Source organism: Cuculus canorus, chromosome 5 (assembly GCF_017976375.1).
Source record: "Cuculus canorus isolate bCucCan1 chromosome 5, bCucCan1.pri, whole genome shotgun sequence".
Taxonomy (NCBI): domain Eukaryota; kingdom Metazoa; phylum Chordata; class Aves; order Cuculiformes; family Cuculidae; genus Cuculus; species Cuculus canorus.
In genome coordinates, this window is record NC_071405.1 from 50,223,370 (window position 1) to 50,251,143 (window position 27,774).

General features: G+C 42.5%; 1 protein-coding gene across 1 annotated transcript; it reads left to right on the forward strand.

Annotated features, from left to right (window-relative positions):
- Positions 1-38: 38 nt before the first annotated feature.
- Positions 39-27,303, forward strand: EXD1 (exonuclease 3'-5' domain containing 1; the record flags this gene model as incomplete). The annotated part of the gene is given in 10 exon segments (XM_054068126.1): positions 39-441; positions 2,606-2,657; positions 4,114-4,244; positions 5,452-5,523; positions 6,744-6,826; positions 7,918-8,022; positions 8,147-8,227; positions 11,935-12,078; positions 14,383-14,574; positions 25,196-27,303. Coding segments are annotated over 10 exon segments (1,569 nt in total), but the record flags the coding sequence as incomplete, so codon positions are not given.
- Positions 27,304-27,774: the final 471 nt, after the last annotated feature.

Consider the following 27,774-nt stretch of genomic DNA (forward strand, 5'->3'; position numbering starts at 1 on the left):
GCGCATGTGAACCTCCGCCTCTCCGGAGGCGGTGATTGGGCGCGCGGGTGTGGGCGTGGTCTCGCGCGGTGACGACGGCGATTGGGCGCGAGGGGGGAGTGGGCGTGGCCTCAGCGGCGCGCGCTCGCCGCCTCGCCACGCCACGCCCCGGGCGCGCGGTTTGGTGGCCTCGGCGGGGAGGGGCGCGAAGAGGGCTCCAAGGGGCGGGGCGGGAGCCCCTCGCTGCGTCACAGCTTGCGGTAGTTGCTGTGTGTGGAGTCCTTTTCTCGTCGGTTAACAGCGCTGCGCGGCCCCCTTTGCTCTGCGAAAGACGAGTTTTTACCCCAAACAGCGGCATTCGACGCGTGTCTGTGGTTTTTTTCCCCTTCCTCCTTTCAGTGAAGAGCTTGGAAAGTGGCAGGAGCGCTCCAGGAATAAAGGATGCTTTTTCGTGAATAAATAGTCAAGGATAAGGCTTTTCTTACTGCGCTTTTGGATGATGCCTGCTCTTTATTAAGCATTTTAAATCCAAGTGGGTTTTGTCACTTTTCTGAATTCATAGAATCGTAGACTCAGAATAGTTTGGGTTGGAAGGGACCTTAAAGATCATCCAGTTCCCCCCCCCCCGCCATGGGCAGAGACATCCCACTAGCTCAGGCTGCCCAAGGCCCCATCCAACCTGGCCTTGAACACCTCCAGGAATGGGGCATTTTCTTATGTTGCACATCTTTCTTCTGAAATCCATGGGAATTAGAATGTTGTATAAATCAATAAAATTCTGTTCCCCAATTAGTGAAATTACAATAATTCATTATAAATGGCTAGTGTTTAACGTTGTGTATTAGTCAATAGCAGTTGTCTAAGTTAGTGTGTCTTATAGTGGTATGTGTCTTGAGAAATGTTTTTTTTCTAAAAGGAGACTGATGTTTGAACTTGTGTCTTCATCTATAGCAATGGTCTAACTTGTATATCCTATGGCGGTATGTGCCTTGAGGGATGTTTATTTAAAGGGGGACCCGCTGTGCAAGGAATAGGCATCCCGCAAGATGAGGAAGCCTGGGATCCACACTGCCTGCCAGCAAAGTTTGGGCTGCACCTCCCTTACTTCTAGCTTTCATCTTTGAACCCTAGAAGGGGGTCCTCACAACCACTCAATGGACTGACTGCACATATGAAGACGGCATGAAGATATGTTAATGACTCTTTGAAAAGGAATGACTATGTAATACCTTTTCAGGTGTTGAAATGAATATGCATAGATCTGTACTATAAAAGACACAGTTTTCTCGCTTGACATGCGTGTTTTTGGAGGATTAACTCCCCTGTGCATCCAGCGCCACTAATAAAGGGTACCTGTTTAATAACATCTGTCCAGTTGTTATTGAGTTATTATCTCGGAACCTTTGCCCAGCCGCACCTAGCCTTCCACTTTGGTGAGGAGTGTAAGAAAACAAGGGGGCTTGGAAACTCCATTCTTTGAATTATTCCCCATTTTGTGAAGGTCCTGTGACTGTATTGCCCTAAAGCTTATTTCTTAAACACTGAATCATAAGCATTGGCACAGGTTGCCCAGGGAAGCAGTGGATGCCCCATCCCTGGAGGTGTTCAAGGCCAGGCTGGATGAGCCCTTGGGCAGCCTGATCTAGTGGGAGGTGTCCCTGCCCATAACAGGGGGGTTAGAACTGGACGACTTTAAGGTCCCTTCCAACCCAAGCTATTCTGTGATTCTATGAATGAAGTCCAGTAAGACCACTAATCAGAACCACTGTGAAGGTAATCAGTTGAGAAAGGTTGTGTAATTCTATAGCTGAACTCAAATCAAACTGGTTAAATGATAGTCCTTCATACTTAGTCCTAAGTCAGTCTTTCAGTTATCCCAGATGAACTGAAGAAGTCATGTTGCACAGCAAGGAGAATGAAAAAAGAATCCTTAGAAGAACATCTGGAAGGCACGTTGCATTGTGTATGTTCTTAAATGTGCAAAACTTTCACTAATGGACTCTGCTGGGAAGTTAAATTGCTTGTGGTTCTGGTTGACTTGGTTTTGCTTTCACCTGCACAGGCAAATGCGCCTTTATTAAATGGTCTGTTTACCAGAGCCTCTTCCCATGATTCCCTAGTAATAAGAATACAGGATTATTGAAGAAGAACGTTTCTAGTATGTCAAGGTTCTGCACATTTCTGTTGGCATCTGCTTTTTTCGAGGACAAGGAGGAAAGTGCTGAGGGGGAAGTAGCTAGAAGGCAGCTTGGACTTATCAAGCGATTAACTGACTCCATTCTGCCTTTTTCCTTGTTCCTGCTTTATTGTATATGTAGCAGCCTGTAAAGTAATTGATACTGACTTTGTTTTTTGTGAGATGCTAAGCCATTAGTCTTGTTTACATGCTAGAGTTTTGATATCCACCTTGTCTAGGCTACTGATGTAAGTTATTGTATGTAGTTTTCTACAGCAGAGTGAATTTAAAATTGCTCGAACTATACTTTGAGTTAAGTTTCTTTTTTTGCATGTATGGCCGTGTCCTATGGCGGTTGCTATCGGTTCTGGTTCTCCTTTTTGGGGGAGATAACATGTATGAAAAAATTGCTTGTCACTACAAGATTATGAAATACTGTTTCTGTTGCAGTGGAATTGTTGGATGAACCAGATTCAGGGAAGAGAACAGCAATGCTCACTGAGTACATTGAAATGTTTTCTTCCTTTCACGTCAGGAGAAAGGGTAGGATGCACTTGCTAGGAGAGCCACCACTTGCAATTAGTATAATTCTGTTGTTCAGACTCAGCTGTGCCAAGTTTGTATTCCTGTGCTCTAAAGAGGTGAACAATATGGTGAGTAGAAGACCTCCACTGTGTAAGAGGTTCTTTTAGGCTATTCCTTACAATTTCTCTCTTGCCTTCTTTTTCCTTTTTTTTCTTCCCACTAGTGTTCCTAGGTAGAAGAATTTGCCTGGTTTGTTTCTTTGTCAGCTCATGTTTTCAGGGAGGATTTCCCATGAGCGTTTCTTCTATGGTGGAACAGTTCCTGGACAATTGCACAGGGAAGAGAAGGTTTATACAGATGCTCTCAAAACATATACAAATGTGTCTTTGGGAAGGTGGTAAAAATAGGTTTCAAATCCTGCAGACTCATGCTCCTGGATGGTTTTGGTTTGAGTCTTCTCTCAAGACTGTCTTTGAATATTTCTTTGAATATCTTCTCTCAAGACTGTCCTTTATTCCTCCTCTTAAAGAGAAGTAGGACTCGAATGATGTCTGTTCAGTAGTCCTTAAAATATAGTTGAAAAGCACATATTGTCATTAGCAGCAGTCATCTTGCTTGCTGCTGTCCTGTCTTCTTTCTCCCTGTTAAGTCTACATTCACCATACTTGAATATGTTCACCTTAGTAGCAGATTTCTATGTTAATCCTTTAAAAATACAATTTTAGGTGCAAGATTCTTCAGCTGCATAAAAAGGCTAATCAGATTTTTTTTGCATGTTTTATTGAGATGGAGATGTACATGATTTGTGCTGTATAGTCATAGTGGGGTGGTTTTATAGCAATATAAGGGAGTTTATACAAATAAGTCAGTGTTTACTAACTCTGGTTTTTAGATCCTGACATGCTACCATTTTAAATGATTTCCTAGCTTCCATTTGGTTATGGCAGATATAACTGTTTTATGTATTGATGAACTTGTAAATTCACCCTCCAATTACAGTAACTAACTAATGGATCAAATATTATTGATTCAGTGTAAAGACTTGCAGATAATTAAATTGTGTGGTTCTTGGGCTCAGGTCAGGTACTTCATTCTTTGTACTTTGAACTCTTCCATTGAAACCACTGCTGACCTTTGCAGTGAACAGCCCTTCAGGTTCCACCTTCACCTTTTACTTTCAAAATAAATGTGAAATTTTGTCTGAAATAAAGGTCCTTTTGTGCAAAATAAGCTTATTTTGGGGTAGCTTCAAGATCCTCTTTAAGAACAGTGCACATTGCATTGGGAAGATGCTTCATATACAGCAGTTCATGGTCTGGATGCAGGTAGATGGCATTGGATGAAATAATTTTCTTTATGAAAATGTTCCTGCTAGGGGTATGTGTAATATTTTGACTTCTGTGGATGTATGTATGGTTGCCTTCCTCATGCAGGTGCACTTCAGCTGTTGAAGGGAACAAACAAGCAGACACAGGACCAGTAGCTTGTAGCCCATAGCGTTCTTCTTGCATTTCCTTAAAGAGCCAGCTCAAAGCCAGAAATAGCTTGAAATGCTCTCCTCCAGGTAATGTGGATATTAGTCAAGCAAGGTTGTTATTTTATCTTTGCCTCACAACTTCTTTCCCAGAGGCTGCGGTCTCTTGGTTTGCCTGTATTAGAGCAGGATGTATTCTGGAAGAACAATGGTCACAGAAGGATAGGTACAGAGCTCGTTGTCTGTAGACATGCTCTTTGCCTGCAGATATGTTCACTACATCAGGAGGAAACTCATCTGCTTTGCTGTAGCTCTCATCAACTGTAAAAGAAGTTGAGGAGCACAACTGACCTTTAGGAGAAACTGAAGTGCTTCAACCAGCGAGCATTCCTCTCTGGTGATTACTTTAATCTTGTTCCTGAAATGTACGTGGCATGATTGGTAACTCGAAGCACAGAAAGACTCAATTGCTCTTGGGTTCTGTGCTGGCTGTCACATGCTTGCGTAGTGTGGTTCCTGCTCTGAACACATAGACAGGTACAGATGTAAACTGTGATTGGCTTGTTCTATTCTTGTATAGGCTAAGGGAAAGTTACCTGCATTTACCTGGGTAGTGGGAGAGAAAATGAACGCAGGTTGATGTGACCTGGGAGAGCCTTTAAAAATTTATTCTTGTAATCTTTCACTTGACTATGATTTTAGAGTTTAGGAGATTGTCCATATGTTGTCATGGATGCATATTACTAATTTGTGCATCTTACCTAAAGAGAAGGGAGGATGTTTAAGAGAATGCCTTTTTACCTGCTCATTAGACATTGTTAAGCGTGTGTTAAATATTCAAATCTGGCTTAAATTCTCTTTGTCCTCTTGATCATTTAGCTGTCCATGTTCTGTGGTTTCACTGTCTGTTAGTTTTGTCTTTGTTATAATCTCTTTCCTCCCCTGAACAACAAGCCTGGGAATTAGGGTGCTTTTTTTTTTTTTTAATGGATGTAATTTTTTAAACCGAAACTTTTTTCTTGTTTGTTTGTTTTAGGCATCATAATGACAAAAAGTAACGCTGCAATTCATTTTTAAACAGACAATTTCTCTGTCAAAATCCAGAATTTGGGCTTATGCTCTAGACTATATGCATCTGGATCAGAAGGTTTAGTAACCTGAGTGTGTTCAGGAAGCAGAGGGGAAAACTGAACAGCTAAACCAGAAAAGTGGAGTGATTATACAACTAAAATACACATCTTGTGCAAAGTTTATTCAAGTAAAGGAAGTGTCTAATGATTTTTTTTCTTCCTTTTAGAGAAGAAGGAAGAAAAGAATGTGGACTAGACAGTTGTTGAGTGTCTCCAGAAGAAATCTGGCCCAACAGTAAGTACTAAAGAAAACTCTTGTGAGGCATATATGACTTCTAAGCTCGTTCTGTTCTAATTGTCAGTAGATCCATTAGGTGGCAGGATTGTGAACACTGCTTCATGGTGTCATATACTGGAAATCACTTTTGGGAGACCATAATGAAGTTTAAGTAATAGGTGGTAGGTAACTGACTAAGTCAAGTAGAAACGATATCACCAGTGGCTTCAAAGCATATTTAAAGTGTGCACACGTGCAGTGGAAGAGTGCAGTGCACGTGAGTTTGCAGTGGGTGGATGTGAATCTGCATCAATGTGTGTTGGTTGCTGTTTTCAAACTCTGTTTCACCAGTAACTGAGGTCAACTGAGGTGAAAATTTATTTTGTTTAGGAAGGGAACAACAAGAGGCTTTGTTGCCGTTTGGAAAGGGAATTGACTGTGTTGTTTTTGTAGGTGTTTGGAACTCCAGAGGTGCCTGGACCTTTTTCTCTTAAATCATGTATAATAACATAAACAGACTTGGTAGAAAGGCTTTGTTTCAGAACGCAGAGCAAATCATAGATTTATTATTAAATTAAATAGCATCTTTTACATCCTGAATTAGACCAGCAGTAGTACAGGTCCTCCATGCCATTTTGTCTTGCAGTACTATCAGCTGGGATTTGGGTTCCTATTATGGCAAATCTATTGCACGTAACAGAAGAAAAAGCTCTTCCCCACAGCAAGAAGAGAAACATAACTATTGCTTGAAAAAGATGCTGGCTTTTTGATTTCTGTTTATGCTTTTTACTCTTTTGTTACATACGCACTGCAGGCTGCTTTATCTTAATTGTCTGAAAACGGATTGTGTTCAGGAGAGTAACAGGTTTTTCTTTTTTACCTTAGAAAATGAGTTCTTATCTGAAAGGCAGACCTTCTGTGTGTGATTCTAAGGAAGTTCCTAAAACCTCCTTAGGAGAATTTACTGGGAGGAGATCAAGGATTCTATATTCTGTATTTGCTAAATCTATAATTCATATTTCTAGTTGTGGGATTTCCAGCTGTCTATACGTAACTGGGCTGATATCTGTCTGTTTCTCTTGGATCACTATGTATCTGAGATTCATTGTGATTTTGATCTGTGCTTACCTGTAAAAATATGGATCATGACCAGAAAATTCCCAGTCTACTGTTGGCCCCTCTGCCTCTCATTCTCTGGCACTATTTATTTTATCCCTACTTTTTTCATTATCCCTACATTTTTCATTTCAAAACAGCAGTGTATTGTCAGTATAGCAGGGGAAGGTGTTGATTTGTGTCATCATGGAAAACTGTCATGGCTTGAGGTAAGAGGCAGATATTTCCTAAAGCATGCCACTAAACAGAGGCACAGCTGAGAAACTTTTGGGGATTAGCCTATGTTTAAAACTCATGTAAATGTTTTGGTAAGGGAAATGATATTCTTCAAGACACATCAGGTATTTTACAAAAGGCCTGTTACGGAAAGAATTATGCCGTTATAAGGCAATATTATAGTTGCTTAACTTGTATATAATACATACATTTGTATACAACAATATAACATTAGGTTTGCCATCTTTATATGCTTGTATACAGGTAGAGGTATTGCACTAGTACAGCTGTTATCTACAGAAAATCTGCAAGACCTAATGGCAATGCCAGTCCAATTGAAGGAGTAAAATCCATCTGAAGATGATAGTATCTTAATTAGCTGTGATATTATGAACATCTGTAAAGGAGGGGAAAGAAAGGAGAATAGCTTGACATTTTAGCTCAAAATCTTAGTTTATTTTTAAATAGGTTTAAAAGTGAGTATTCAAAGCAAAAACTTGTGTGGGAGATAACACTTCAAACTTAACTCATTTATGCAGGATTAAGTGTCCACAAAATGTTTCCTTTGGTACAGCTAAATTGCTTTCAAATAATAGCTTTTGTTAAACCATTATGAATTTGAGCATAGGCGAAATCTGGATTTTAAATCCTGTTTGAAATGCTAGAATGGAAAAGTATGTCCTTTATTTCTTTAGTAGTGGTCTTTGACAGTGAACGGAAGGTCAGGGGCACAAGAATTTAGTTGAAAGTGATTCTTTAAAAATGTCACCATAATAGGTGTAAGAATTTATTTTAAGCACTGTGTGTAGGGTTTGCTCTTGATACATATCAAAATGCTGTATTTAACTGTGTATAGTAGACTACTGGGTCGTTCTTGCTAATTATGGTGAGAGTCTCTGACCATCTCTGGAAAAAATATGACTGGTTTATGTATTGGCAGTAAGGAAACTAAACCTGCTCTCCTCAGGTCTCCCTCTGTACATAGAAGATTATGTCTTCTGGGCAACAGCACACTCGTTCCTACTTTTAAATCCTTTGTTCTTCTGTTCCTCACTCATTTTCTCTGCAAATGAATTTGTTGTAGATAGAAAAACACTTCTCTTTGTTGTTATTTTATATCCTCCTTCTAGGACCTCAGGCTTTTGAAAACTGATTACAAATGTTGCTGGAAGATAAAAACATCTTGAAGGTAAGGGTACAGGGTGTGTGAGGACACTTGTAGTGGCAGAGGCCATATGCATGTATAATGATCTACTTGCACCAGAAAGTTACAGTTGGGCACAGGTTTGTCTGGCTGCTCTTTCTTGATTCAGGTCATGCATGACTGCCGCTGGATCTCAGACTGTCCCTTTCACCAGTACAGTGTCCTTCTCTTCAATGTCTTTGATACACAGGTACCCTTCAAATATTCTGGTTTGGAACAAAAGTTTAAACAAGAGAAACTTCAGCCTTGTTCAGGGCGTCCTCTCAGAGAAGATTTAACATTAACAGTTGTCGAACCGCGTAAGTGTAGCATTTTTGTTCTAGCTAAAAAGAACCAGTAGGCAAAGCTGATAGTGCTATTTAGAGTCTTGTGTAGAGCCATTTTAGAAGGTAGTTAATATCTAATCTTAGCAGCAAGTTTAATGGGCTTGGTTTTTTTGTAAAATGTATTAACTTGTCTTGATCAAACTTGGCACAACCTGAGGCTACTGTGACTTAAACAGGAGCCAGATCAGCTTGTGGTTTTTCTGCTCTGTTACTCTTTCTGCACTTGTGAAAGTGGCAGAAGCAGATTCAGGCTACAGGTTTCCAGCACTAGGAAGCACTTGCTAATAAAAGCAGGAGTGAAAGTGAGAGGACAGGCCGGGTTACCACGGAAATCTAGTTTTACTGGCGCTTACTCTGGTAGGTGTGGTAGTTAGTTGCATGACTAACAGGAGAATTAGAGCATTTTGAGAGAGGAGAAGATAATATAATGGCTATGATCTTTCTTAAAGGGCATGGATTTTTATGACTTGTCCTTGCTATATACTGACACTTCATGTCATAGTTATGACCGCCCACAGTAACTCTTCAAGGCCCTAATTTGGGTTATGTAGTAAACTTTATACAGCAGAAGCTTCTCTCAGTCCCTATCTGATTTCAGTTTGGTCTTCTGCCCCTAAAAGTTAGATTATTCCAGTAGAGGTCATGTATCAGTCAGTGTCGCTGTCAAGTCTTGAATGCGTGAAAAAGGTAGGGAAGAAAATTCCCACCAATGTTCCCAGCTGTACCATCTCAAATGTGTAACTGATAGAGCGGGAAAAACTAACTAGAAGAATCCACCCTAGAGTATGAGGTGCACAGAACTGCCCTCATTGTTCCATTGTCTGACACACATGCTTTCCTTGCACTGATATAACTCTAGGCTTAGATGCAATTACTCATATTTGTTGGCTGTAATCCTTTGTCTAATGTAAGTAAGGTAGTGAAGTAGTCTGGGTCTGGATATCTTGCAGTGTACCTGATATTGTGGAATTAAGCTTTTTGTGGAGCAAACTCTCATAGATGCTTTTTTTGAAGCACTACTTAGAGACAGCTTTCTAGTGTTGTTAAAATTGGAACAGGCTGTATGTGCAAGTGAGGATCTGCTTAAAAAAACACAGCAATGGAATGAAGAACTCTGATTTAGGTAATTTGTAAAGGATTATTTATCCCTGGTTGCGGCGAGTTGCTACAACTGTTTATTCCATGCAATAAGTAGCTTAACACAGTTAACATGTAGAGGATCGCAATGAAAAGCTTCTGATGTTCACTCACTGTCTTCCCTTGATATTCTTATAGTAGTTAAGGATCACTTGTTGAAGTAGCTTTTAATGAAATGTCTGTGGAACTCTGATACTGCTACTTCACAATTGACTGCTTTGCAGGAGCAAGGAGGGTGTCCCTGTTGGGCTTATAGAAGCCTAAAAAACTGCATAGTGAGCAGGCAACTGGCTTTTGTCAATGCTTACATACCTAGCATTGCCTTCTGGGAAGCTACCATGGTGCATTGTAAGGCTAGAGCATTCTCACATTCTGAAATCCTTGCCTACTGTAAAATGCTGTTCATTGCATATCTGTGTACTACTAAAAGAAACAATATGATTCTTCCTAGAGATGTGTGCTAAAAAAAAAAAGAAAATTTGACAGCTTGAGGCCTTCCATAACACAAAGGTCCATGCAAGGTTTAATCGTAACATGTACAAATGAAGAAGTCACTGTTGCTCTCTGGTTCCACAGATCAATACACGTACATTACTCTTCAGTGTATTTTAGTTCTTCTGTCCTTGAATCGAAGCCATCAGCATGCAAAGATTTTCATGGTAAAAGCTAAAACATTCTTCTCATTGTGGGCGAGTTTATTCTATACCATTGTTCATTCAGGTTAGACCTTTTATGAATATTAGTCACAAAGATTCTTTAACTTTTTGTGTAAATATTTAGAATCATAGAATGGTTTGAGTTGGAAGGGACCTTAAAGATCATCTAATTCCAATCCCCTGCCATGGACATGGACACCTCCCACTAGATCAGGCTGCCCAAGGCCCCATCCAACCTGGCCTTGAACACTTCCAGGGATGGGGCATTTAAGTCTTTTATATCCTTGTTTGGAAAGCATTGAAATCCTTTGCCAGAAACTCTCTGTCTAATTTTCTAGAGGAATGGAATACACTTCTATATGTTTGAACATCACTTTGTCTTGACTTTGATTAAAAGTAACTGATTGCTTGAGAAGGTCTTTCTGCAGATGGTGGTTTATCTGTGTTTGGCCACTGAGAGTGAAAAGCCAGAGAAGGTTTTAGTGGCTGGAAGTACAATACAAAGGACTATTCAGTAATGAGTGATGGAAAATTCTGCTTTGCCTGGTGATTTGTGCTTACAATCCACTGAAGGTCAGCTTCACCTGGGTCTTGCTTCGTTTTCTTCTCTTCAGTGAACTCATCAGTTTGAATTGTTGCAATTCCTTTCTCCAGGTATGTTTCCTGCCACTTTTCAGCTGGTGATTGTAGACTTCTTTGGCCTTCAGCGGTGTACTTGGCCTAGCAGAAATACAAGCAGCCCTAGATTCTCTGTCCTGCCATGGAGCATAGGAATTCTGACATAATTTTTTTCCTTAGCCCAAGATTCCTTTTTCTACTTGTGGTATTCTGTTTTGCATTTTCGTCATAATACCTTCGTATGACCTTTTATTCCTTGGGAATTCAGTAAACAGATTGACTTAGCGCTTTCTTCTGGTAGGCTTGGCAAATACATAGCTTCTCTTCCAGAGGACGCAGCAGTTAACTATGAAGCTCATGCCTTAGAGGCAGGTTTAGTCATTAATAAATCACACCAGCTTGTTTGCCTTTGCTATTGGACTGAAAGATATTATTTTTTTCAAAGACTATCATAAGTTGGGAATGGGTGTTTGGTCTTGGAGTTTGCCCTCCAATGAAATTGAGTGTGGAGGCAGGCTTTTTTGGTTTTTTGACTCTTCATTCCCTGATGAGTGGACTCTCTTTCAGGCTTTCCTTTTCCATTGCCACCTCTCTGCACCTGTCACAATGTCCCACTAATCTTTGTGTTAGGGGCAAATCAAAGCTGTTCCTGCTCTTACTGCAAAAGAGTGAAAGAGATGAAACTGGGCTGATAAACAAGCCAACACCATGCCATGCAAAATCAGGTTTTAGGGAAAAGGTTTTTGACAACTTAAATATTTGTTTATATTTTCCTTGCATTGCATCACTATTTCAGGCTTTAGATAAAAGGGAAAATCCTAAGTATTCTAGGGAAGTATTACTGTATGTTTACTCTCCTCTGATACCGCTCCTAACCATCTGCTGTCTGGAGATGAGTACAGGGCTAGAAGAATCCTTAGGCTAATAAGCCATATAACTTACATAAGTCATTCTTATGACTTGACCTACCCTTTTGTGTAACTTAACAGCTTTAATAAGTCAGATTACTAGGTCTGCAACTCTATGCAGTCAAAACGAGGATTAATTTGTTTACAGTGTACTTCACTTCTAAGATGCATCCCCACTGTCAAACCTCCATAATCTTTGCCTTGAGTTAACAGATGCTGGTCATGGCACATTGATGATCCCTTCCCTCACAGGTTGCTGATGCTCTGCAGTTCTCAATGACAAGAGGCAGCTTCCTTTCGCACCGTGTCTGCACATTGCAGCAGTGTTTGATGCAGTACTTGAAGATACCTTCCAAATGGGATGCCTCCCTGAAGTGCCAGCAGCAGATGGCTTCAGTGAGTGATTCAGTGAGGCACCTTCTGAAGACTCAATTGTGAGCTGAGCTTTGCCAGTATGGAGATGTTTCTGACAGGTGTTTTTTAAGAGCTTGGCAACATGCAGTGGTCAAACTGTATTTAAAGACATTTTGTTATGCTAACTTAGGAGACATACGCAAGCTCTATTTGACATCAGTGCTTATGCAGGTATTTCCCAGTAGTTCATTTGAAATTGAGGTTTTGAAGAATCACAAAGCTTGTACAACAGAGGATATGTATAACTTGGGTAAAAAATATGTTCCAGATATCTTAATGTATTTGAGTAATTCTGAAACCTAGTTTCAACTGAACCAGTTGGTTAAAATGAAGCCTGAGTAAAGTAGGTAAAGAGGAAACTTTTATTGCTGGCACTATTAGAATGAAAACAATGAAAGCAGTGATTTTTTTTTTCTCTTGCTTGTGCAGTTCAGTAGCATTTACCAAATTGTTATTCCCTATTGTCCTTGGTTTTGTTAATCTTTCCAATGGAGACGAGCAAGAGAAAACTTAATAGGCCACGAGGTCCTATGATTTGGGGAATGCAAGCTTGATAAATAGAATAGACTAGAATAGACTATTTCAGTTGGAAGGGGCCTACAAATGATCACCTAGTCCAACTGCCTGACCACTTCAGGGCTGACCAACCTAAAGCATGGTGTTAAGAGCATTGTCCAAATGCCTCTTAAATACTGACAGGCTTGGGGCATCAACCGCTTCTCTAAGAAACCTGTTCCAGCATTGGACCACTCTCTCAGTAAGGAAGTGCTTCCACATCTCCAGTGTAAACCTTCCCTGGTGCAGCTTTGAATCATTCCCACCTGTCCTATCACTGGATTCCAGGGAGAAGAGATCAGCACCTCCCTCTGCGCTCCAGGAAGCTGTAGAGAGCAATGAGGTCCCTCCTCAGCCTCCTTTTGTATAAAATAGACAAACCCGAACACCTTAGCTGCTCCTCATAGGACATTCCTTCTAGCCCCTTCACCAGATTTGTTGTCCTCCTGTGGATGCATTCAAGGACTTTTACATCCTTTTTAAATTCTGGGGTCCAGCACTGCACACAGGACTCAAGGCGAGGCTACACTAATGCTGAGTACAGCAGGATAATCACCTCTTTTGACTGTCTGGTTATGCTTTGTCTGATGCAGCCCAGGCCAAGGGGTTTTGCCCTCTTGGCTGCCAAGGCATTGCTGACTCATGGCGCGTGCTGCCAACCAGCACCCCCAGACCCCATTTCTGCAGGGCTGCTCCCCAGCCACTCCTCTCCCAGTTTGTACTCGTGCCTAGCATTACTCCTCACTGGTGTAGAATCCAGCATTTGGCCTTGTTAAATTTCACCCCATTAATCATAGCCCAATGCTCCAATTTATCCCCCTGCAAGGCCTGTTCTCCCTCAGGGTTGTCAACAGCACCTCCCAGTTTGGTATCACCAGCAAACTTGCTAAGGGTGCATTCAACTCCTGCATTCACATCGTTGATGAATATATTGAACAGGACTGGCCTCAGAGCTGAACCCTGAGGAACTCTAATTGTTAAACACAGCTTTATTTTTACATAAGTTTTGGAATTCTGATAATGTCTGTCAAAATTTCAATTTGGAGAATTCTGTGTAGCAAATCTAAGCCAAATGACTGTCAAAATTTCAATTTGGAGAATTCTGTGTAGCAAATCTAAGCCAAATGACAACATGCCTGCCTTAGTTTACCAGACCAACTCCTCGTATTGGTCTGAAGACTAAAAGTGGAAAATGACTTTGTATTACATAGGTAGTAAATGCACCAGTGTAAGCCGCTCTGTATTGATGGTTTTGCTCAGGGTATCATGGTCATGCTGCTTAAGGGGCTTATTTTCTTGTTCTTCTGGTTCCAGCTGTGATGGCTGAAGATGTCACTATTCTCACCTGATTCCCCTGCTCCCTTGATGGGAGGGATTGTCTTCTTTTAGATCTTTCAGCTCAGCTCTTAGGAATCCAACCAAGTTTCAGAGATGGTTGAGAGAGAACCTAGTATTAAGTGCAGTAATAGCCATGTGTTGGGTTTTGGTTTGGGGCTTTGGGGGGCTTCCTTGTCTTTTTTTAAAGAAGCAATCCCTCCACCCAAATTCCCTTGTCTCTAACATCCACAGCCTTGTACACAGATGGCCTTACAAGCTACAGGCGTTCAGTAGCACTGAAAATAGAGATCAACATTGGGAGATACATTGCAAGCTGCAGAACAATGTGATGAAAAGGTTTGTTATAATTTTTGCTACTTAAATAACTGTTTTTATTTGTGTTGGGATACACAGTTGAATCCTGATATGTGGTTCTTAAGACCCTTTCTAACTTCTCTGCTTAACGCAGTTGCTCTGAAGGCTACATACCTTCTGCTACTCCACTCATCTCTAATGGGTAGCTTGCTGTCTGACCTAACAGCTGTAGTATTGAATTATTTAAATGCTTATTGGACTGGGTGTGGAGATCACCTTGGGAGCACAAAGGTAGGTATGTCTTTGCTTATTTCTCTAGTCAGTGATGTGATCTAAGGCTCTTAATGGATAAACTCAGAAGGACCTAGCTACAGGAACTTCCTTTTCTGCAACTCTACATCTGATTTTATGGCATATGCCTCGTATCCTGTATGTGGCAGCAGAAGTGATGGTGTTTGTATCTACCTAGCTGCATTTCACGTGAGTCCATTATCACAAACTCACATCAACTCAGCACTGTGGATGATGAGCTGCAGCTGTTAAGGCATGGGCACAGGCAGATGTGCCTTTTGTTCACTCTGATCTGAAACTGAGAACCTCTCAGCTCAATAGAGACATGAAGAGGGACAGGCACTTGTGGCGTGTTGGTATCTGGAGCTGCCACAGTTGTTTTGTTTTGATAAAAGTGTTTAGTCATAGTATCATAGTATAGTTAGGGTTGGAAGGGACCTTAAAGATCATCTGGTTCCAAGCCCCCTGCCATGGGCAGGGACATCCCACTAAATCAGGCTGCCCAAGGCACCATCCAGCCTGGCCTTGAATGCCTCCAGGGACGGGGCATCCACAACTTCTCTGGGCAGCCTGTTCCAGTGTCCCACCACTCTCATGATGAAGAAATTCTTCCTAATGTCCAGGCTAAATCTGCCCCTCTCCAGTTTATACCCATTCCCCTGGTCCTATCCCCACAAGCCTTCGTGAATAGCCCCTCTCCAGCTTTCCTGTAGCCCCCTTCAGGTACTGGAAGGTCGCTATAAGATCTCCTCACAGCCTTCTCTTCTCCAGGCTGAACAGGACAAACTCTCTCAGCCTGTCCTCATAGGGAAGGTGCTCCAGCCCTCTGATCATCTTTGTAGCCCTCCTCTGGACCCTTTCCAACAGCTCCATATCCTTCTTACATTGAGGATTCCAGAACTGGACACAGTATTGCAGATGAGGTCTCACAAGAGAGAAATAGAGGGACAGAATCGCTTCCCTCGACCTGCTGGCCACGCTGCTTTTGATGCAGCCCAGGATATGGTTGGCCTTCTGGGCTGCGAGTGCACATTGCCGGCTCATGTCCAGCTTCTCATCGACCAGCACCCCCAGGTCCTTCTCTGCAGGGATGCTCTCAAGCACATCATCCCCCATCATGTACTGAAAATGGGCATTGCCCCGACCCAGGTGCAGGACCTTGCTCTTGGCCTTGTTGAACCTCATGAGGTTAAGTGACTCAAGGTTAGTTCTTGAGTCTTGTTCTATTTTTCTCCTAGTCTGTCATCTTCACTGCTGACCTGTTTTTCGTATACTGGCTCTTCCTGAGAAATTTTTCTTTTGCTGGCCAAAGATTTTTATTTCTGTAAAATCATCTCTGAGTTATCTTGTCTTCCTAATTTTTTCTTGCTTGTGTTATCCAAAGGACAACAGAAAAATGAAGTCAAATAATGCTTTTCATCTTTAGTTTCATAGAACCAGTAGTATGGTGTGCCTAGAAACCTTTGAGTGGCTCTTGTATGGTGGCCACTTCTGTTATTGCTCATTAGTTTTTAAAACAAGGAGGAAGTGAGATTTTTTGTTGAGTTTGACTTCCTGCACTAATGGAAAGAACAGGTCCAGGCAAACCAAACAAGCAGTGGTACTGATGTGGTCTTTGCCTTGTCAATGAAGTAATATGAAGAGGACTTACAGTAACTATGTAAGATATTGCTGGTGTTACATCCAGGTGAAAAGTGAATGGTCAAACATCCTCATTCATCACAAAGACACTGAACTAACAAGGTTAAATTCTGTAGCTGCCTCATTTTGCAGTAGTAAATGTCTTGAAATATTTATTAGGAGAAGAGAAAGCAAGTCTACTTCATGGAAGAAATTGTCTTTTCCTTTGCCCTAGTTTAACAAAGCACTCAAGCATGGATGTGAATCCTTTGTGAATTACTTAAGAGCTCAGAGCAGTAAATCCTATTATTGAGGACTTGGGAGGAGATTAGATAACCACAAGAGTTACTCGTTGCTTCATAGATGGAAAAGAAGAGGTCATATCTGAAAAACTTTAATTTTTAGAGGAGAGTTGCCAAAAAAAGAAGGTTGCTCAGAGTTTGTGGAAAAAAATGAGCTTGACATCTGAATTTCCAGAGAGAAATGCATGTAAAAGTAGGTGTGATGCAAAGGAAAAGAAAGTCTGTTAAAGTGAAAAGAGTGCAAATTCTGGTTTGCATTGGGCTATTTGTTTGTAGAATTTTTTAAAACTCAGGTTGCAGAAGCCAATCCTTTTCTAAATCTGATTATTCCATAAGTTAGCCAATGAATTTAATCTGATCCTGAGCATTTCAAATGGCATTTTGAAGATCTATTTAATATCACATCTGATAATCATACCTCTCGCAGTTGCTTTAAAAACCTTGTAGTATGGATAGTAAAAGTATCCATTTTCACCATCATTTCACTGTTAATCACTTTCTGTTGTTTCTGTATCTGCGAAGAGACCACACAAATGAAAGTTTCTTCTACTTTATTTAAAAACTTCTTGCAATATGTATTTAAACTCCAAATATGCCTTCTGTGCACTTTGTGGAGCTACAGTTATCTAGAAAAGGCTTTTATGGGACTATTTCACTTTTTACACAATTGACATTTGTGCCCCACCTTGGACTGTTGGTGAACACCAATGAGCCTGACTTCACTTTGGAGCTGAATTGCTGTTGTTGGAGACCATGCTTGATGACTGCGTTCTCCAGCCATGGTCTGGTGCAGTTCCGATACTAATTCAGCAGAAGTAATGGATCTCCTTGGATTCTGAAGTAAACACCCATGCCACGGAAACATTTTGGAAACCTGAAATATGTTACCTACTATGTTTTCTCTGTGCCGAAGAACTGGAAGAGAGGCCTCTGTTGCTGAAGCAGGACTGCAGCAAAGCCCAAGACAATAAATGCTCCAGGGCTATAAAGGTATCTTGTACTACTTCAGCTTTTGAATTGGAAGGTGGACTGTAGCAATGGGGGCACGGACTCCAATTGTGATAGAAATGAAATCAAGTTTATTGAATGAAAGTACTGCTTATATACCCTTGTCTGCCCTGTTAACAGCTGCTCCAATAAAATTCCACTACTGAAGTTTCCACGACTACAGAGATAAAGAGCAATGACTAGTGCTAGAGATGTACCCCTTATCTTCTTATCTGTCTTTGCTACAAGCTCCTACATTCCCACGAGCACTGTTAGTGATTCCAAGGTCCTTTAAGCTAGCTAGCAAACTTCAGAACAATGGCCGCTTACTCTGCATTTGCTACTGATATCGTGGGCATGCCAAGGCATTGGCCACCTGCGTTGGCACACGCACTACAGTGGAATCCTTTATGCCTGTGCTGATTCAGGGACATAGTCTTTTCTCATCGAGTTCAAACCCATACATGCTTCCTCCCATAGTGGACATAATTCCTGAGTGAACAGGAAGCATCTGTGGTACATCAAACCCTTACTTGAAAGTTGCTGGGAGTGAAAGCCACTAGGCAAAAGAATCTCCAAGGTAACATGCCATGTTTGATTTACAGGTGCCTGGAGAAGATGACCAGATTTGGAAAGTGACTAGCTTCCATCACTCCAGGTAAGGAAGCCTCTCTGCGCCCTTCTCTGTTCTGTTTTAGTTCTTGGATTGTGCTCTCTGAACAGAACCACTAGGTCTTCAGCCTTTTGACAAAGGAAAAGTTAACTATGTAGCCATGTTTTCCATTGTTCCTCTAGGCTGCAGAGATGTTTGCGTACATCCCTGACTAAAGCAATGAACAGAGCCATGCTTCCCTACCCTGCTTGTGTTTCCTCTGATCTTACTGAGCGACAAGGGGGAATGGCCTGAAGCTCTGCCAGGAGAGGCCAGAAAGAGTCATCGGGCACTGGCAGAGGCTGCCCAGGGAGGTGGTCGAGTCACCTTCCCTGGAGGTGTTTAAGGAACGGGTGGATGAAGTGCTTAGGGGCATGGTTTAGAGAGTGTTAAGAATGGTTGGACTTGATGATCCGGTGGGTCCTTTCCAACCTGGTGATTCTATGATTCTATGACATCATGTCACACGAAAGAAATGCTTTTTTTCCCTCCTCCTATTCCCCCAAATTAATGACACTCCCACAGAAACTATATATGCAAAACAAGTACACAGATACAGACATAGTTTCAATCATGTGACTTAATTTAATATGAAGTACTGAAGCTAGATGGAATACATAGCTATATCCCTTCCCATCTCTGGCTGTCACATGTTGGATCTCAGCTCCTGGATCAGAATTTGCTACATTGCACTTCAGCTTGGACTAGCATGGTAGCATCCTCCTAATCTTTCCTGGATCACTGCCACATCCAGAAGTTCATAATGCCAACAGATTTAGTGTATAACAACATCAGGATATATTTGGTAGAAAAAAATGATTTGGTTTTCCAGTCCAGGTTGCTTATGAATTCAATAATCATAGAATCATAGAATCATAGAATAGTTTGGGCTGGAAGGGGCCTCAAAGATCATCCAGTTCCAACCCCCTGCCATGGGCAGGGACACCTCCCACTAGATCAGGCTGCCCAAGGCACCATCCAACCTGGCCTTGAACACCTTCAGGGATGGGGCATCCACAGCTTCCCTGGGCAACCTTTTCCAGTACCTCACCACTCATGGTGAAGAAAGTCTTCCTTATGTCCAGGCTTCATCTGCCCCTCTCCAGTTTATAGCCGTTCCCCTTGGTCCTGTCACTACAGGCCTTTGTAAACAGTCCCTCCCCAGCTTTCCTCTAGGCCCCTTCAGGTACTGGAAGGTCGCTATAAGATCTCCTCTGAGCCTTCTCGTCTCCAGGCTGAACAAGCCCAACTCTCTCATCTTGTCCTCATATGGGAGGTGCTCTAGCCCTCTGATCATCCTTCTAGCCCTCCTCTCAACTCATTCCAACTGTTCCATGTCCTTCTTATGTTGAGGGTTCCAGAACTGGAGACAATAATCCAGATGAGGTTTCACAAGAGAGGACTAGAAGGACAGAATTCCCTCCCTTGCCCTGCTGGCCACGCTTCTTTTGATGCAGCCCAGAATACAGTTGGCCTTCTGGGCTGCAAGTGCACACTGGTGGCTCATGTCGAGCTTCTCATCGACCAGCACCCCCAGGTCCTTCTCTGCAGGGCTGCTCTCAAGCACATCATCCCCCATCCCTATTGAAATCAGGGATTGCCCCAACCCAGGTGCAGGACCTTACACTTGGCCTTGTTGAACCTCATGGGGTTCTTACAGGCCCACTTCTCCAGCCTGTCCAGGTCCCTCTGGATGACATCCCATCCTTCTGGTGTGGCAACTACACCACTCAGCTTGGTGTCATCTGCAGACTTGCTGAGGATGCACTCAAATCTTGCTGTCAATATCATTGATGAAGATACTAAACAGCACTGGTGCCAGTATGGACCCCTGAGGGACACCACTTGTCATGGATCTCCACCTGGACTTTGAACCATTGACCACTGCTCTCTAAATATGACCATCAAACCAGTTTCTTATCCACCAAACCATCCACCCATCAAATCCATATCTGTCAAATTTAGAGAGAAGGATGTTGTGGGGGACCAGGTCAAAGGCTTTACAGAAGTCAAGATAGATCACATCCGTTGGTTTACCTGTGTCCACTGCTTCGGTTACCTCATCATAGAAAGCCACTGAGTTGGTCAGACAGGACTTGCCCGTGGTGAAGCTATGTTGGCTGCCATTAATCACCTCCCTGTCCTCCATGTGCTTTAGCATGTCTTCTAGGAGAATCTGTTCCATGATCTTCCCAGGCACAGTGGTAAGGCTGACAGGTCAGTAGTTCTCAGGGTTATCTTTCCTACTCTTTTTAAAGATGGGGACAATGTTACCCTTCTCCCAGACACCAGGGACTTCTCCTGAGTGCCATGACTTTTCAAATATCATAGAGAGTGGCTTGGCAGCCACATTGGCAAATTCCCTCAGGACTCTGGGATGCATCTCATCAGGTCCCACAGACTTATATATGTTCAAGTTGCTCAGGTGGTCATGAACCTGATCCTCTTCTACAGTGGGAGGCCTAAACTCTCTTTTAATCCCCCTTGGGTTACATACTGTGGCTTCATCCCCTCCCACATGGAGCAGCGGTAACTGCTGAAGGCCTCACCAGGGTGGGAAATTTCCTGGCAATATCCCTTACCTGGGCTACTGGGAGGCAGCAGACTTCCCTGTGAGTGGGGTCTGCTCAACATATTGGACTCTCTGTCCCCTTCAGTAAAGAGTGTCCTTCGGCTATGACTCTCCTTTCTGTCCTCGTGGCAGTTGTGGTAGTACAGCGTGTGCCATTGAAGTCTGGGCTCTTGCTCTGATGTAGGTGCATCATCCTCCACTTTTTCCTCCAGTCCGTCCTCCATATCAAGAGCCTCAAATCTGTTGTGGAGAGACACCTGGGGACGTGTGGGCAAGGAGGGGGTTGGTTTTCTGCCCCGTCAGTGGACTTGCTTCCACTCATTACTTCCTTTTGAGCCCTTGCCTACATCCTGATAGGTGGAAGATACCAGATCCCTTTGATCCTGAGCTTTTTCCTGCGGCTGATTCTGTTCCTGTATCCTGGAGCTCAGGGTATGATCCCACCAGTCTATCTCTAGCTCACTCTCCCTGATGCTCCTCAGCCTCTCTACTTCCTCCTTCAGCTCTGCTACCAGGCTGAGGAAGTAGTGCACATGCTCACACCATATGCAGCCATAGCTGGTGGCACTCCGTGCAGCCTGAGACCTGGACAGCTGCATGCTTTCCTGGGAGCTCAGTCTGGACTGATGCGTCCCTTCTGGCAGGAGCAGAGAATACAGCCACTTGCCAGGTGGACGCCATGGCTGGGCTCCCTTTCACCAACCGAGCTTACCTTCTGAGCACGGAGACTGTGCCCTCTGTACACCCAGCCTTCGTGAACTGATCTTGCAAACTGTTTGAGGCCACCGGTGTGTGTGCACTCGTTTGCGCGCTTCTGTTCACAGCGTTCCAGATCACAGTGCTCCCTGTTCCAGATCACAGTGCTCCCTGGAGACCATTTAAATCTGCGGCTGCTTCCAGGACTGCCCCCCCTCCTCCGTCAGCCACCACGTATGAGTCTCTGCTTCCAGGAGTCCAGACCAGCCCACCGGGCTCCCTCCAGGGTTCCTGGGCTTCCCTTGCTCTAGCAACTGCCCCTTCATCTCAGTCTACTGCCCAGCTGCAGCAGTTACTGTGTCTGCTGCCGAACCGTGTTGATGAAAGCTGAGTAAAAACCAGTAATATTGAATAGTGACTACCAAGGCAGTTACCCACTCTTTCCTCTTATCGAATCAGGGGGTTCAAGCGTCTGAGAGCAGACCTGGGCCAGACCCTGTTTATTCTTCCCTTGGAAGTTGCAGCCATAGAAAGTGAATATGCATAATCATGGAGTAGAAGCCAAGCCTGTTCACTTGCAAGAGCCACTTACTGGCTAAATGACCACCTCCTGCTTGGGTCAGATTGTCCTTGTGGCCTTCAACGTATTTAAGAGTGCTTGATTTCAGACTTATCCATAACTGCATATGCCAGTGTCTAGTTTTGTGTTGTCTCTTGGACATGAATGACTGTTTGGGGTTTCAGTTTGTTCCAGCATATTTCAACAGAAGCTTGTACTTTCCCTTTACTTAAGTTTTCCTAAATAATTTGATGGGACCAAAGTCCTAGGGCGTTAGAGGCCATGGATAAGGTGGTAGAAATCGAGATTAATGACTGGTTGTTGCTTCCACAGCAATAAACCGGTAAGAGCAGAGCAAGCAGCAGTTAGGTAATTTATGCAAATAGCATGTTTGAGACTTTGACTTGGATGTCATAATTCTTGTGAGCAATTGCAGCAGTCACTGGTGGTAGTCCTGGTTTCACCTGAGGTTTCAGACATCTTTTCTTCCCCTTTATCTTTCAGATGTTTTGGTGGAAATGGCAAAGGAACATAGTCTTTACAGTCAGCAAGTTGGCCGCCCTTCCAGCAAGGCTTCCACCTTGCTTCTGGACAGTCAAATGCATTCTTCTGTTATTTGATAGCTGTTTCAGCAGTAACAGAAAATGTGCTGAGGACCTGGCCCATGAGCTGGTATGCCAGGTGAGAGACATGCTGTTAAGGTGGCAGAACGCAACTCCATGGATTAGAGCTTCCCAGAATGCACCTGCATGGATTACAGCTTCCCACAGGAAAGGGTTGTGGAAAAAATGGGCATAATTTATCCTAGGAGTCGCTGGCAACAATAAAGTATATAAAAATATATACTTTATAAAAATATATATTAAAAAAATAAAAAAATATAAAAAGGCGTCTCATTGATCCTGGCAGTTTTAGAAATATATGTTGACACTTTCTGTGGTTTCTTGTGTCACTGCCTGCAAGCAGTAGTTGAGTTTTCTGAATAGTGAACACACCCTCCTAAGCAACTGACATTTTACCCACAAACCAGATGCAAAACAGTAACCTCTGATCCCCAGCACTTCATTATCAAAACCCTCAGCTTCCCTCTTCAGCGTCTTTTTCAAACTGATAATCTTCCTTACTCCTGAGAGGGAGTACTCAAAACAAACTTCCCACCCCGAAGGTCTCTGCAGTTTCCTGCATTTTCAGCATGACTGTCTGCCAGGAGTAACACTTCTCATGGATGCAGACATCAAGTAAAATGGGTTTCTGTGCCTCTGTAGTTCTGTCACTAGAAAAGAGCTATTAAAGAAGCTGTATGTGCTGAATTTCTGACTCTCCTTGTAGATTCATCTTGCGTATTCTTAGGTACTTGGCAATGCAGCTGCATTATCATGTTTAGGACTTCGATTCAAAGAAGCAAACACAGTCTGGGAACCCAGCATGTTCTCCTAGAAGTGCAGTGCTTCCTTGTTAAGGTGGTGGCAGTTCACAAGCAGAGCTCTGCTACCACTGGGGACTTGCACACCCCTGTGCAGCAAACCTGGTTTCCCAGTGCAATTAAGGCAAAGCTGCAGTAGATGAGGTGCAATGCAGTACATAACACCAGGCGTCCATGACACATGGTGGCATAAACTCTGTTCTCTGTCTAAATAAATTGCATGCCTGAACCAGAAGTTTTCTTAATTGGCTGGGACTACACATAATGCGTATTAATTGTTACGAAAATGCAATCTGAATATTTGTGCAACAGCTTTAAGTGGTTTAGAGAGTGGATTACCTCTCACTGTATAATATTGTAGCAGTTAGGAATCTGGATGTGTATTCTTCTGGTTAAACAGAACTGAAGGTGGGGTGTTTCCAAGTAAATGCTTGCTCTATTTTTTCCTGTAATCCTGTCTGTATTATTTAGTCTTCCTCTGGATCTGTACAAACACGTAGACGTAGGTTTTGTGAGGTGTGACTTCCTTTTACAAACGCTGTGCTAACTCTTTTCCAGTGCATCGCATCTGTATATCCACTCATTCAGTTCTCAGTGTTTCTGCCAGTATGCTCATACAGACATCCGACTGCGCAAGCATGTTGCTTCCTCTATCTTTCCTGCGACCTTTTAGCCATTTACCGTCTTCCAGGCCCTGGGTATCAAGGAAAGTTTTAAGCAAGATACTGTAGTTACTAGTTAAGCTTTTTCATCTTCCACTGTTCAGGAATTTGGGGTGAAATCCACCTTGCCATTTATATTTCAGGTATCTCTTTAAATATTTATGGGACAATCTGAAACAGATTCTGAGGACATAATGACTGCTTTTGGTATGCAAGTCTCCACATTTTTTTCATGCTGACTGTAGAAGAGAAAGAGATGTTGTGTTTTACCATGTTGCATTTGTATTTTGGTCATCACTTGGCACGGTTGACGTTTTGTGCTCCTCTCATGTTTACAGATTATTTTTTTTTAATTAGTTCTGTTATATTTTTGTTAAATGTTAATAATATTATTCTGGCCTGTCCTTAGTTTTTGCTGTAACTTCATCCTTACTGTTTTCTTCACTTGGATATGGCATTGCTTTCCTGAAGTATGTTTTCTGGGGATGTCTCCATTCCCTTACCTGTAGTCCTGCCAATTTCCTTTCAGTTCGGCCCTTTCTGTAATCTTTTGCTGTTAGGTTATGTTTACTCTATGCAGTTTGTATGTTGTCTTGAAGATGTCTCCATGCTACCTGCTAGGATTGAGTTTGCTAGGCTGCCTCTTACTACTTTTTATTGAGCTTCCTTATTTGTGTAATTCTCCTTCCTACAGCTGAACGCAACCATCGATTTCTTTGTTGTTCCTTCAGAGATGATGATAATTGCAGTCCATGTTAAGGAGCAGATCCTTGATTGTAATACTTTAAACAATGTCCCCATGCACTGTTCAGGACCAAATCAAGGACTGTATTTCCTTTTACTTCCTAAGCAGCTGTTTCATTGATTTGTTAACTATGATGGCTTTTTCCACGTAACAGTTGGGGTTTGTGTTTTTTTTTTACCCATAGGAAAGAATACCCATCGTTTTAAATGAAAAGTTGGGAAAGCAGCCTTTGCAGTGATTCCTACCGTTGATACGTTGCATAGATCTAATGAGAGATGATCGTTCTGTTCCATTGGCTAATTACAGAGCGAGCTCTTATCTGGTACTTACAAAAGTAGAGCGTATGTTTGCAGAAGTATTGATTTGATTTGTTCTCTGTCTTTTTTTCTTTTTCCCGTATCAGCCCATGGAACTGCCAAAGGAGCTGTGTCAGCTGGCAGACATCCAGAAGCTGTGAAAGGAGAAGGCAATACATGAGTACAGAATGAATGAGGATGGTCTCTTGATCAGACCAGCCACAGAATCAGAAGAAAGAAATGAGCCATATGAGGGTGAAAACTATGGAGATGATTAGGATTGCTTTCCCACAAATAAAGCACTTTCTCAAATTACATCCTGCTACAATCAGAATATAATTCTTCAAGAAAAGCTTGAAAATCAAAATCAAGTGGTTAATCTGTGGAAGAACCTTCAACTGACTTCAAGCTGACAGTGGGAATTTAATTCCTGACACGGGTGACTTGAGGAGCTGAGACTGGGTGTTTGAAGGCACCCAAATGAAAAAGGGGGCTATTCCTCATGCAGAAGTGTCAAACAAAAGCTCTTTTCTTTAGTATGACAGGTAAACCCACTGCTGAATGGAAACAGTAAAAGGAAATTATTTCTGTGTCTGACTGTTCTTCTTGAAGTCTGTTTTTGAGATCCATTTTTTCAAGAGCTATTTTTCATTTTAAAACAGTGGCTTTTGTTCTTGCACAGTTATCAGGCCAATGTCTTAGATTGTGTTGGTTTTTCTGCTACCTGCTGCAGGTATGCAAAACTCATTCAATCCAGATATGGAAACGGGAGCTTATAAGATACCTGTTCATTGAGATTAGAAAAGGTTTGCTTGGAAAAATGAAAAAATCTTCTGGCCAAGCCACATAGGCTTGCTTTATACACAGGTAAGTCTCTTGGCATAGCTATACAACAGTCTTTCATAGGAGAATGAAAGAGAATAAACTGTTATGCTGGCAAGAAACAGCGAAGAGGTGTGCTAATAAAATGGACTTTCCTGCCAAGGAAGTTATTTTAGGCTAATTGAGAAAAGAAGCTTCCTGCTGAAAGTAGAACACCAGTGGTGTTTGTCAGCACTGCCGTATCAAACTCATGTAAATAAGGCTGTAATGCTAATGTGGTGTGTGTATAGACTATTGTGTATAAAGCAGTGGGTTTTCTTTGGATGTAAACTGGCGTGACTGGATGCTTATGATGTGCCTGCATTTCTTTTAAATATGGTTAGGGAAAGTGTGTGTATTTTAGTGTTTGGGTTTTTACTCTCCACGAGTACGAGACCTACAGTATTGTAATGGGTCTCCTCTTTGAAACTATAGATCGTACTTGCTCACATCTGGGAGGGGCAGAAAAAACAGCAGAAAATTTTCTGAGTTTTGCTCTTTGTCAGTACATTTTCTACATTTTTTTAAACCCTTAACAGTACCCTGTAATCAAACTGCATCATTCCTTTGTCTTGGTTCACATTAGAAAGATAAAATGGATTTGAAACAAGCCTTACAACTTCTTATTTGAAAATTGAGTCTGTTTCATTTGGTCTGCTAGGAGATGCTGGCAGTGGACAGGGTCCCTCTCCAGCACTGGAGCTCGTATCATTTATCTAGAGCAAGATTCTTCCAAGTAATGATGCGTTATCATAACTGGTGAGGTATGACGTGGACTATGGAGACTCTTCGGAGCCAGAGACAGCTCATTAGTCCATACATTATGTTTTCACAACTGAAATAATCTGGGTTCATCCAGTCCTGTTAGTAGGGAGAGAATGAATATGTCGATATACCAGATAATGGTAGGAGGGAGGGCAGAGGAGGGTAGGATGTGAAGGCATCAAGTCTTGAAACATAGAATGGTCTAGGATACAACAAACTGCTGAAGGCAACCTTCTCAGTAAGAGACTGAGCTGCATTCTCAGCCTCTTCTAAGTAAATCTGTGGCTGGAGCTATATTGTGATGGAATAAGGATTTCCAGACAGAGACGTGACTGTGTGACTTCACCTGTTGCACTGCATCTCTTTGAGTAGCAAAACCTCCCTGGGCAAAGCGGGCTGCAGCTTTCCCCGTTCCCTTTTGAGAAGAGGAAAAATAAAAGAAATAGATTGGAATGGAGTCATCACTCAATGATACGCAAGACTGAAAATGTCAGTTGCATAGAATCATAGAACAGTTTGGGTTTGAAGGGGCCTTAAAGATCATCCAGTTCTAATGCTCCTGCCATGGGCAGGGACACCTCCCAGTAGATCAGGCCAGGGACACCTCCCAAGGCCTCATCCAACGTGGCCTTGAACATCTCCAGGGATGGGGCAGCCACAGCATCCCTGGGCAACCTGTTCCGGTGCCTCACCACTCTCAATGTGAAGGTATTCTTCCTTATGTCTAGTCTAAATCTGCCCCTCTCCAGTTTATATGCATTGCCCTAGTGATGGTGTCCTATCACTACAAGCCTTTATGAACAGTCTCTCCCCAGCTTTCTTGTAGGCCTCTTCCCTTAAAGGAGGAAAAGGTTTGTGTTTATTTTAATATATATATATTTTAGTGATCTGTAATGCTCCTTGTCCTGCTCTGCAGTGGTAGGAGTCAGTTTTTCTAAGCTTGGTAGCCATGGGTGACAAAATCACATACAGTTCTTAAACAGCAGCACTGCTGGTTGTGAGTAGGGATGCCATTACCATACCTGGCTAAGGGCAAAGCTTTACTGGGGCTGTAGCAACG